This window comes from Heterocephalus glaber, unplaced genomic scaffold (assembly GCF_053883595.1).
Source record: "Heterocephalus glaber isolate CG9 unplaced genomic scaffold, H.glaber_assembly_v1.0 deba00001555, whole genome shotgun sequence".
Lineage (NCBI taxonomy): Eukaryota > Metazoa > Chordata > Mammalia > Rodentia > Bathyergidae > Heterocephalus > Heterocephalus glaber.
The window spans coordinates 5,126,666-5,139,351 of record NW_028258346.1 but is presented as its reverse complement, the minus strand read 5'-3'; the positions used below and the strand labels follow the sequence as shown (position 1 = coordinate 5,139,351).

General features: G+C 47.8%; 1 protein-coding gene across 16 annotated transcripts in view; it reads right to left on the bottom strand.

Moving 5' to 3' along the window:
* Positions 1 to 12,686, bottom strand: part of Matn2 (matrilin 2) — a 134,150-nt gene that overhangs the window by 1,861 nt on the left and 119,603 nt on the right. For 9 of the 16 annotated variants that reach the window (XM_087190651.1, XM_087190657.1, XM_087190658.1 and 6 more), the window contains 6 exons: positions 9,359 to 9,481; positions 4,680 to 5,093; positions 2,410 to 2,562; positions 1,544 to 1,615; positions 1,094 to 1,228; positions 625 to 723 (listed from right to left, as the gene is read on the bottom strand). In XM_087190651.1, coding sequence (XP_087046777.1) covers positions 625 to 723; positions 1,094 to 1,228; positions 1,544 to 1,615; positions 2,410 to 2,562; positions 4,680 to 5,093; positions 9,359 to 9,481 — 996 coding nt within the window. The remainder of the gene's footprint in view (positions 1 to 624; positions 724 to 1,093; positions 1,229 to 1,543; positions 1,616 to 2,409; positions 2,563 to 4,679; positions 5,094 to 9,358; positions 9,482 to 12,686) is intronic. The other 7 variants (XM_087190655.1, XM_087190661.1, XM_087190662.1 and 4 more) reach the window with 3 other exon arrangements.

The window sequence follows — 12,686 nt, the reverse complement described above, 5'->3', positions numbered from 1 at the left end:
CTACAGCATTCTTTGCCCAAGCACACTGCTCTGACACACCTCAGACCCAGCTCGTCGCCCCTGTCATCCGCAGAGATGGAGGAGTTAAGTCCTTTTCAGCTGACTGGTCTCACTGCTGATCCCCCTACAACATCAGATGGCAACTAAGTGCTTGACTACTGTCACCAAGCTTGGCCTGACCGTGGCTCCCAGACAACTACCAGGCTGCTTCAAAAAATCCTTTTCTGGAGTTCACTATTTTTGTTTGTGTGTTTGTTTTGTTTTGTTTTTTTGAGACAGGATCTAGCTATATAGTTCAGGCTGGGCTCAAAGTCACTATATAAACCAGGCTGGCCCAAACTCACAGCAATCCTCCTGCCTCAGCTTCCTGAGTGCTGGGATCACAGGTGTGCATCACCACGCCCGTCTTTACTATTCTTGATGTCATGGAAATTACTTCATTTGCTAAAACCCACAGATACTGTATTTGTGAAATTTAGATATTTGCATTTTCTACAGAATGTAATATAGGGCTGGGGGTTTAGCTCAGTGGTTCTGCCACCTGCCTTGCAAGCGCAAGGACCCAAGTTCGGTCCCTGGTACCCAAAAAACCCAAAAAAACAATGTAATATTAGAAAAGGATATAGCGCTGTGTTAGTTTTCTGACTTCTTCATTCGCAAGGTTCTGGAACATTATAAGGTTTTCACATTTGCATTGATCATGGTTTTCTTCCAGAACTTTCCCTGAGAAAGCAGATAGAGAGTGGTCGCCTCTGTCACCCACCAGACTTCCCCAACACATAGCAACAGGACTGAATCAGCATCCAGGGGAACCCATAGTGAAAGAAATGTCCAGCTTTTCCAGGTAGCTGGACCCGCCAAGTGAATACCAGGGAAGGGCTGGCTGCCTGTGTGCCACGCACTGCAAGAGCCCTTACTGTGGATTAGGAAGAAGACTACTTGTGTCCCTCTTAATTTATTTTTTTAGTTTTCATTATACTTAAGTTCTTTCTTCTCTTTTCCTCTTTACTACTTCTTCCTTGAAGCTAAGCTTGCTGTCAACTTGAAAGGCTGGTATCAAGTCATTTTACAGTACTATTTTACTTAGAATTACCTGAAGGTTTTGTGGAGTGGAAAAGCTTTCGTGTAGACTGCGAAAGATTGTCTTCTTCAAACAGATACCGATGTTGCACTGCAAAATTAGAACAGGAAAGTAGGTCTTGTATATTTATGGTGACTGGCTCAGATTCTGTAAAGAAAAAGAAAACTGAAGTCAAACCTGCTTAACACTTGTGGCCTAAAGCAGCCACCATAGGAATAAGGAAGGCACTTGGTCCTCCTCGTTCATGGTGACAGAGTTTACTTTGGGACCTACTGTGGCACAAAGACTGTCAGCAGAAAAGCCAGTTACCAAATATGGCTTAAAGTCCAGAGTAAATCTGCCCTATTTGATAGAGGCAAAAAGGCCTCAGCAAACAATTTAGATCTTACTTTCAGCTTTTCATCTGGAGGGAAAGCATGGCAGAAGCCCCATCGAGTGAGAACACTGCTTTTTCAGAAGTACCTGTTGGCTGGTGGACCCTCTTTGGCAGCTCCTCTGCTGGTGAGTCCTGTCTCCCATCAGAGTCCTCTAGAGCTGAATAGGAAGAGACAACAAAAAGGAGTGACAGGTTGCCACATGCACAGCCAACTCCTTACCTGCCTGCCATAGCCCAGGGCCTTTGTTTTGGTTTGATAACACCAAACATTCAAAAAGCCAGGACCACTTTAGGGCAGCTCTACTAGAAGCCTGGGCCCCTGTGATACAGATTCTACAGAAGCCCCCATCCATGTGCGCGCACACACACGCACACGCACACGCACACACACACACCATCTCTAGGGGGGTGCCACAGAATTAAAATCTCAGGGCTAAGTTGCAGTGGCAGTGACTCCATTTGAAGCATTTCAATATGATGAAAGAGCCATGGGGCCACCAGCCCTCTCCGGAACCCGAGGTCCGTCCCAGAGTTCCTTCCGGTAGAGGAAGGGCTGGATTTTACAGAGGACTGAGCCTGGGACCGGAGTCAGAAGACACAAGGGCAGAGCTCTGTGTGTGTAAGCACGCCTGGCACAACTAGTGAAGTGGAAGAAAGGGTATGAAGCAAATCCTGAATGCGGAAGGGCAGCCTAGTACTCTGCAAGCACAAGTGTCCACGCAGGAAGGCATACTTTGTCCCTCAGCAGCCCTGCAAGGATGACCACCCCTGCCACTCCAACCGCACGCACATCCTGAGAATGCATACAGCTCTCCTGAGTCAGAACATTTGCTTCTCAGCCAAACATCTGTCATCACACGCAAGTGTGTGCTATTTCCGAGTGTCCCGTCCCTGGACTCCAGGGAGGCGCTCGGAGCTCTGCTGGCTGAGCCCTGCCCTGGCCCCCAGGAACCTCCACAGATGCCCTCCTTGAGCTTCCTGCTGATCTCGCCCATGCTGCTGAGGTCCTCTGCATAGAAGAGGTGCTTGGTGGTGGGCTCTGAGGCAATCTCCTGCAGCTCCTCCTCAATGGCCTTTCCTATGCCGACGGCGTACATGGCGATACCTAGGGGCAGAGCAAACTGAGGACAATGTCGGTTGCCTTCCAGATACTCAGAGCTATGGAGTGGTGTGATCTGAGGGGTCTCTATCACCACCCTTTTCTTTGTAAGCCTCACCATTTTTATTTTGGCACCAGAAGTGAGAGAGGAGAGAGGTGAGCTATCTGGCTGAGGCTGGCACGCAGAGGCACCAATCTGTTCCTGAACACATCTGCAGCTTTGCCCTGAGCTGGCCGTTCCGGGTAGGTTGAAGAGAGAAATCTCCTGCAGCTCCCTAGAATGGAAATCTCTTCTGGAAGAATTCTATGAAACAGGTCAGTTTCAGACCTTATAACCTGGTTCCTACTTCTCAAAGGTCTGGTGACCTAAGTGACCTTGGGCCAGGTGAAGCTGCTTCTGCCCACCTCTCTGGGGAGGACTCCATCTTGCAAGACCCCAAGCTGAAGAGGCAACTCAAGACCATTAGCACCCCAGTCGAGAAAAAGAACAAGGCCAGGTATCAACCTTAGGTTTCCAAAGCTCCAAAAGCTTTCCACAATCCTTAGCCCCCCCCCCCCCCCCCGCATATACTCTTAATTCCAACATTTTTCAGCACTGATGTTATTCTGGCTAATTCATTAGACTACATTTTTTAAAAAATGCACATAAAAGTGGCCTGTAAAGCCAAGGGGTAAGGGTTATGCCTTGTTCCAAGTCTGTAAGGTCAATAGCCAAGTCCGGCATATTTGTCTGCGAGCCCAGAGTCTGTATTCACAACTTCCCAAAAAGGGTAATGACTGTTTGGAGATAGTGTTATCCATACACAGGGACAATTAAATTCATGAGAGAATGTCATGCCACATAAACCTTGCTGATTCAAGAACCAGATACCTGTTTCTCCTACCACCTACCTTTGGATAATCTGTGGAAATCTGAATGGGGGAAAGTGTTAGGCAGATTAGTCCTTTTTTTGTTTTTAGAGTCAGGGTCTTGCTATGTAGTCCAGGCCAGCCTGTAACTTACAGTGATCCTCCTGCCTCAACCTCCTGAGTACTGCAATTACAGGTGTGGGTCACCACACCCTGCTCAGGTAGATTTGTCTTAATGAGTCAAATAAGGGGTGAACCACCGTTTCTAGAGAAAAAGATCCTTGCCCCAGTACTTGTTAGAATGCAGGCCATCAGGGCCATGGGTTAGCTGTGATCTCCAGCCTGTCTAGTGTGGACAGCAGTTTTACTGTCTTAGATGGTTCAGGGCCAGACCCTTGGGTCCCACTGTCTTGGGCAAGGAAAAAGGAGTGAAGAGGGAGGTAAGCAATGTCCATAAAATGGATCTTCACAAAGAGGATTTGAGATCAACTGGAACCGGCCTTTCCGCAAGGAGGAGGGGGCCTCACCAGTAGTTCTCTCAGCCCCGCTCCTTTACTCGGCAAGTTTGTCATATGTCTTCCATGTGTCAGGCCTGATCAGGCCCTGGCCCAGGAAGTCTTGGGCGAGCCTGGTCTGCACCTTCTTTTCCCCTCAGAGGACCCAGGGATTCAGTAGTGTCTGCAAATAAGCTGCTTCAGTCTCAGGTCTTCTGTCTCCCCAGGGAACCCACACACCATCTCTACCGGCTGTGCCAGTGTAGGGTGTCCTTTTGTCAAGGCCACAGCCCTTCCCAAATGTCACCTCAGTACCCCTTAGGTGACCCTCCCGGCCTTCCCTGCATCACACTTGAGGTGGAAAACCCTCGGCCAGGCTGCGCTTTACTGAGCAGAGTCACCATCTGTTCTGACATTTTGATTTTTCAAGAAACGAACTTTCACTTTCTGCACCAGCAAGAGTATTCTCTATCTTAAAGGCTACTGGGTTTTCAGTGTTCCCTCAAAGCATTGGTTAAAAATGAAAGGACCTGGGCAGGGTGGCACACACACACCTGTAATCCCAGCACTCGGGAGGCTGAGGCAGGAGGATTGCTATGAGATCGAGGCCAGGGTGGGATACCTGGGGAGTTCAAGGCCAGCCTGAATTACAAGAAGAGACCGTCTCAAAACAAAACAAAAAACTCCCGATCCCATTACCGCCTCTAGGTGGCAGTGTGGTAAAGGTGGCAATGCTGCCCATCTTTCAAAGGCCAGCTGCGCCGGGGAGACCTGCATTACCATGGGCCTTGGCCTTGCTGGCCCACTCGGAGACGTCGTCCTGGGCCCGGCCGTCGGTGAACACAATGGCCACTCTGGGCACGCGTGCAGACAGGGGCCGGGCACCCTCCGAGGGAGTGAAACTTCTCTCGAACATGTGCTTCAGGGCCAGCCCGGTCATGGAGCCCTTGCCCATGTACTTCATGTGGGCCACAGCTTTCCGCAGGTCCTTGGCCGAGTGGAAGCTGCGCAGGGTGAACTCGGGGCGCACCTGCGTGGAGTACTGGAGCAGCCCCACGCGGGCGGCCTTGGGGGAAATGGCCAAGGAATCTATGATTCCAGTGACAAACTGCTTCACGATCTCAAAATTCTCTTCGCCGAGGCTCTTGGACCCGTCAATCACAAAGACCACGTCAATTGGGCCCTCGGTGCATCCTACGGGAACAACAGGCAAATTAAATAATTAAAAAGCATTCGTGTCCAAGAGTAAAGAAAATGATGCTCAGCTACAGGCCTCACTGCTTTGGTGAAACACTTATTTTTATTTTCAGGAAGACAAAGGGTGTTGGAGCTGAGTGTGGTGGCACGTGCTTCTAATCCCAGCACTTAGGCAGCTGAGGCAGGAAGATTCCTATAAATTCAAACCTAAATTACTTAGCAAGATCCACAGACAGGTGTGGTGGCTGGCCCCAGCACTCCGGCGGAGGCTGAGGCAGGAGGACTCCCAGCCTGAATTACAGAATGAGACCCTGTCTCAAAAACAAACAAACAAAAAGAGGTGTGTGGGAGGTTACAATCAATGATCATTTCTGCAAAGGCCCTGGATTCAATCCCCAGTACCACCAAAAAAATCATTTTTGGTTCCGCTGCCTGCCTCATAAGCGCAAGGACCCTGGTACCCTTTGATCCCTGGTACCAAAAAAAAATTTTTTAAAAATCAATAAGCAACCCCACACGACAGATGTTCAAATTATGTAAGAAACCAGGCCCACACTTTACCCTGATCACTCATGGCCAAGCTGGGAGGGGCTGTGTGTGCGGCACACAGAAGAGGCTGGCCGTACCTGAGTGACTCCCGTGACACCTGGAGGGAGACACCACTCAAGTACTGGCGATCAGATGGCGCCATCTCTGCCCAGGACTTTCCTAGAAGCCTTCTCTGAATATCCTGACCCTGTTTATTAGTTTATTCAACCACAATCTTATTTATTGAGCACCTTGTTACAGTTTACATCTAGATGTCCCCTGAGAGTCTCAGTGCTCCTAAGTGTGGCTTTTGGAAGGTGCCTGGATTACAGGGGCTGGTAGCTGAGTTGGTGTCAGGAGGAGGTGGGGCCTGGCCAGAAGAGGCAGTCACTGGGGGCGTGGCCTGGAAGGGTTCCTCTCTTTCCCTGGGTCCTCCCTCTGCCCGCTGCTTCCGCTTCACCAGGTGCTGAGCAGCTCCCTCCTCCATGCCCCTCTTCCAGGCCGCCCTGCCTTGGAGCCAGTGGACTGTGGACTGATCCCTCTACTAACTGTGAGCCAAAACAAACCTCTCCTCTTTTAAATTGTGGGTATCAGGTATTGTGTCTCAGCAACGAGAAAGTGACCAAGACACATGGGCATTGTGGGAGTCCGTGGACAGGGCAGGACTGCAACAGTGACCGAGACAGAACGCCCAGCACTACGCTGTTTACAGTCTAATATGCTCTCTGCTCATTGAGAGAAGAAGAGACGAGGTGGTGTCTACTGGGTAGGACACTCGTAAGCACCCTACTGACTATTAGAGCTTAAAATGAACAATCACTGGATTCTTTTTTTTTTTGGTGCCAGGGATCGAACTTGGGACCTTGCGCCTGCAAGGCAGGCGGTGGAACCACTGAGCTAAATCCCTGGCCCACTGAATTCCTTTTACCAAAGCTTTTTGGCCAACTCAGTTGATGGTAAGAGAAAAAAACTTCATGCAAACACTTAAGCAGTTTGGGTGTGGAGAGACTTTTTGTTATTTAGGGCTGCATAAGAAAATGGATGATCTCATTTCAGTGCACAGTGTGTTATTATAACATTCTCTTCTATGTATCTCATCTTTCAAAGTGAAGCACAGCCCGCTGGGCATGGTGGCGCAAGCCTGTGATCCCAGCACTAGGGAGGCTGAGGCAGGAGGATCAAAGTGAGTTTGAGGCCAGCCTGAACTACATAGCAAGACCCTGTCTCCAAAAAAAAAAGGGAAGCACAACCATATAAGCAAGTAAAGACACACATGAGCACAAATGTTTCTAAGCCTGGCCAGTGTAGCATGGTAATATAATTTTGTGTGCATGTACATGGGGGCAGCTGGGTTCTTCTCTTTCTCCATTAAGTGCTTGTCCTCATCATTCAACCTGTTGATTCTGTACTGGTGAACAAGGAAAAGGCCTGAGGCAGGTGATTAGGGATGGTAAAGCTGGCTGGGGAAGTAGGTGTGATACATGCAGAGCAGTTTCCAAAGCCTGCACATGGATTTCTTTTTTGTTTGTTTGTTTGTTTTTTTGGTACTGGGGTCTTTGCACTTGCGCAGCAGGCGGTGAAACCACTGAGCTAAATCCCCGGCCCCACATGGACTTCTTGTGAGAACAAAGAAGGTTCTCCACAGGATGGCCTAGACTTGACAGCCTGAGGCATGGGTAATACAAGGATGATCCACACTGAGTCTTTGCCAGTGTGTTTTCTCTCTCTCTTTCATGGTGACTGCCCTCACACTGTAGGGTGTACTCCTTTTCCTATTAACATAGAATGTATATATTAGGCCTTTTATAAAATACATCAATGGTAATGTGCCATAACAAACATTAAGCAACCCCCTACACACACACACACATTGGGACTGAAACCAGAACCTTTAGACTGAGCTATATTCTTAGCCATTTTTAATTTTTTTTTTTGGACTGGTGATCGAACTCGGGACCTTGCACTTTCGAGGCAGGCACTGGAACCACTGAGCTAAATCCCTGGCCTTTTTAATATTTTATTATGAGACAAGGGTTACTAGGTTGATAAGTTGCCCAGGATGGTCTGGAACTTGAAATCCCCTTGCTTCAGCCTCCCAGAGTACTGGGATCACAAGCATGTGTGACCACAGCCAGCTTATGAGCATCATGCTTTTTTCATTTAAAATATTCGGGGATAAGACAAGCATGGTGGCCCCGAACTGTAATTCCAGCACTCTGGGAACCTGAAGCAGGAGAATCACAAGTTCAAGCCCAGCCTGGACAACTTAGCAACTTAGCGAGATCCTATCTCAAAATTTAAAAAATAGGCTAGGGATATAGCTCAAGCTTGAAGGCCCTGGGTTCAATACCTAGTACCACAAAACAAACATATTTGGGGATCTGTTTAGAGCTGCTTCATTCTTTTTAACAGTTGTACTGTATTCCATTGTGTAGGAAACCATGATTTCTTTAACCAGTCTCTTAAGGGCAGATAATTAGCTGCTTCCAGTTCTTTTTCTTTTTTTTTTGGTACCGGAGATCAAACTCGGAACCTTGCACTTGCCAGGCAGGTGGCGGAATCACTGAGCTAAATCCCCGGTCCCCAAAAATGTAACAACAATTTCTTTTTCTTTCTTTCTTTTTTTTGGTACCAGGGATTGAACTTGGGTCCTTGCACTTGTGCAGCAGGCGGCGAAACCACTGCGCTAAATCCCCGGCCCATGATTATAACAGTACACTTTAGCTTCTTCTTTTTTTTTTTTTGGTACTGGGGATTGAACTCAGGACCTTGCACCTTCAAGGCAGGCGGCAGAACCACTGAGCTAAACCTCCTGGCCCTTGCTTCCAGTTCTTTGGTGCTGCAAATAATGGTATACAAAATATCCTTGTGCTTGTGACTTTGTGAACACATGCACATATCTGGAGTTGCATTTAAAATATGGCCAAATCACCCTCCTAAAAACTGTGCTAGTTACATACCCACTGATCACTTTATAATTGCCTATTACCACATACCTTTGCCAACATAAGGAGTTATCACATTTTTCAGTCTCTGATAACTAGTGGGTTAAAAAAGGGTATCATAGTTTTAATCTCTTAATACATATTTTCTTTTTCTTTTAAGGCTTTTTAATTTCATGTCATGTTTAGAATAAGTTTCTCTATTCTGAGATTATAATTCAAAATTTTCTTGCTATTTCATGGTTAAATTTTTTTGTTTGGTTGGTTTTTTGAGACAAGGTCTTGCTATGTACACCAGACTGGCCTTGAATTCACTATGTAGCCCAGACTGACCTCAAACTTGTGGTGATCCTCTTGCCTCAGCCTCCTGTGTAGTGGAATTATAGGCGTGTGCCACCACGCCTGGCTTAAATTTTTTTTAATGTTTCAACCTTTGCTCCATCTCTCTTTTCCTGAAGTGCTGTGCTGAACTGACTGTAATTTTCCAGCACAGTGCAGAGCATAATTCTACCTCTCATAACCAGATTTTCTCATTCCACCTAGGATCACTGCAACCTCTTGATGGGTAGTGAACTTCCGGTCACCTCAAACTGGAAGCATTTCCGCAGGTCACCTTAACGGAAGTGTGTCCGCAGGTGCTGCCTCCCTGAGGCCTCCCCCTCGGCCCATCCTGTTTGTGTACACTTGCTTAGATTTATGAGAAGCAGAGGTGAAGGATTTGTGGCCTGAAAATGTTCCAAAAATCAGTTGCTCTAAAACCAAGCGAGAGCAGAGCCAAGCCGGGTCACTCACTCTTGCAGCGCCGTCTATCCTCGGCGAGGATGAAGCCCTGGGAGCACTTGCAGACGTAGGAGTTGCCCTTGTTCACGCAGATGTGCTCGCAGCCGTGTGAGTTCGAAGTGCAGGCGTCCTTCCCTGAGGAGAGAGTGGGGGGTGAGCAGCCCCATCAGCATGGACAGGGGCTGCCAGACGGTCAGCAAGAAGGGGCTGAGGAAATGAGCCATTAAAACAGACCATCTCGGCGTGAGCTTTTTTTTGAGGCAGGGTCTCGTTAGGTGGCACAAGTTGGCCCCAAACTCAGGGCAATCCTGCCTCAGCTTCCTGAGTGCGAGGATTACAGGCCTGTGCCATCAGGCCTGGCAAAAGCAAATGAACTTTTGCCTTAACTAGCAAAGGACCATTTGGCCAACTGGGGCAGAGTGTCGCAAAAGCAAGTAAGACATTGTCAAAATCCCCAGGAAGAGGAAGAACAGCCAGAATCTCCCAGTGGATAAAATGTCCTGCCCTGTGCTCTTCTAACACCCCCTCCCTGAGCCAGCATGTCCACGGCTCTCTCTTCCGTGGTACTGTCATGGCTAATGTTATTTGCCACCTTGGCTAGGCTGGGGCACCCAGTTGTTTGTTCCAATACCAGTCTAGATGTTGTTGTGAGGTAATTTTTAGATGAGATTAACATTTCAGTAGACCTAGCAAGCAGACTTCCCTCCCTAATGTGGGTGGGCCTTATCCAATTAGTTGAAGGTCAAGAGAAAGACTTAAATTCTTTGAGAAGGAGATTCTCTGGGTCTCAAGACTACATTGAAGACTTCATACTTGCCAGCCCTCACCAGCTCATGAGCCAATTCCTTACTTTCCCTCTCTTTACACACACGCGTGCACACACACACAGAGGCAATCATCTGTTTTGATGTGTTTTTTTGTTGTTTTGTTTTGTTTTGGAGACAGGGTCTTGCTATGCTTGAACTCACTGTATTGCCCAGGCTGGCCTTGAAGTCAAGATGATCCTCCTGCCTTGGCCTCCTGAATGCTGGGATTTCAGGGGTGTGCCACCACCTCCAGCACAATGTCTGCTTTTCTGGAGAACCCTGGCTAACACATTTTGTAACTAACTTCTGAGACTTTATTCTGTATGACTTCTGAAAGTAAATGACAGAATGGATTTTTCAAAAACCCACAGAAATCCCTCAGCCTCTCTCCTACCCTTTACCCTCACATAAAATCTGGAAGAAGAAAACGGCCTGTAATTATCTTCTGCCCTGTGTAGTGGCTCTGGCAAAGATTCTACTTCTGTGCAATGCCTGCCCAGGCACTGCCCTAGGCTCTGGCTTCCGCATGGCCACTGTGTTCAGGGCCAACATGGGACAGGCAAAGTGCCTGGCAACTCAGGACCCCCTAGACATTGCTGAGGAACTAACATCAACCTCATCTCTAGTGAAACACTTCCAGGGTAGCCAAGGCAGGAATTTTGATCTGTGATGCTGGCTAACAGTTGTGTGAAAGATTTAAAAGTGGGGTATGGTGGTGCATGCCAATAATCCCAGCACTTTGGGAGGCTGAGGCAGGAGGATCACTGAGTTTGAGGCCAGCCTGGACTACATAGCAAGACCCTGTCTCCAAGAAAAAAAGGGGGGGGAAAAGATTTTAAAGATTAAATGAAGATCTGTAACTGTCTAAGTCAGATGGACAACCCCCCCCCCCCAGCTTCTTCTGCAGTGCTTCCTGTCCTCGGCCAGCTTGAACCCCTCCAAGCTCTTGCAGGTGTACAACTTGGTGCTGCTCACAGCTGTGGGCCACGTCTTGGCAGATGTCTTTTTCTGTGGGCAGCAGAGCAGTCAGAACAACTGCACAACTTAAATTTTACATGGCCTTGGCCTTGGAGGCCCCATCTGTCATGGCCACTGCCCTCTGTACCCCCGAGCAGAAAGGTAAACTGAGGATGAGGGTTCCTGGGCAAACTCTTCCAACTTTCTTACTACTGTCACCTCCACCTTACCTTTAGGAGCACTGAAATCTAATTTGACTTTGTCTCGACAAAACACAGGATTTAGGTGAATCACTTAACCTCTTGGAATCTTAGTGTGCCTGTCTGGAAAATCAGAATAATAACTCCAGTTATTTCCTTCCACTAGTGTTAACCATCACTGTAGCCCAGGCTGGCCTTGAACTCACAGTGATGCTCCTGCCTCAGCCTCCTGAGTGCTGGGATTACAGGCGTGAGCCACCATATCTGGCCCAAGTTGCTCTTTGCAAAGAGCTTTGGGAAGCTTGAGAAGATGACTGATAGGGATGGGAGTCATTTGCCCAGGGTTACACGCTCTAATCACACCAAGCTGTGTTGTGAGATTTAGGCCGGTAATGAAGTCACCATATGCCTGTCCTTGGTGGGCTTGTCATGCCCCATCTAAGAGGCCTTACTGTCTGAAACACAAGGCTGGCTTCTTCACCAGGTGGCCAAGGAGGGATTTGTGCACCAGAAATATCACCGTCAACAAAATTATTAAAGACAGATAAACAGAGGCTTACAGAGGTTATGCAATTTTCCCAGCTCATAACTGGAGAACTACAGGCCGACCAACTCCTGGACTCCTGGTCCTAGTTTCCTGCCACATGGCACATAAGGGAGCAGCCCAGCTATTGCTCTGCGCTGATTGGTTTTTTTGTTTGTTTTGCTTGTTCACTTTTTAATAGATTTTATGCCTTTATTTATTCATGTAGGTGCTGGGGATTGAACAGGCATGCTAAGCCTGTATTCCACAGTGAGCTGTACCTATCACTAGACTTTATTTTTAGGACAGTTTTAGAATTACAGAAATATTGGGAGAATTCCTATACTCCCTACACCCACTTTCCCTTATTATTAACATCTCCATTAAGACACTATATTTGTTATAATGAATGAACCCAAACTGATACAGTATTATTAGCTAATGTCCAAAGTTTGTTTATAGTCAGGAGTGTGTGTGTGTGTGTGTGTGTGTGTGTGTGTGTGTGTATAGTACTGGGGATTGGACCAGGACCTTGCACATGCTAGGCAAGTGCTCCTACCATGGAACATTATCCCTGGACCACATTTACTTGGGTTTTTTTTTTTTTTTTGGTACTAGGGATTGAACTCCGGTCCTTGAGCTTGCGAGGCAGGCACCGGAACCACTGAGCTACATCCTTGGCCAATACTTGGTTTTTACCTAGTGTCCTTTTTCCCATTCCAGGATCTCATTAGGATCCCACCTTTGTTTGCTGGCATGGCGCTGACTTTAGAGCAGACCTGATCTCTTTTTTTGGGGGGGGGGTACTGGGGATCGAACTTGGGTCCTTGCATTTGTGCAGCAGGCAGCGAAAC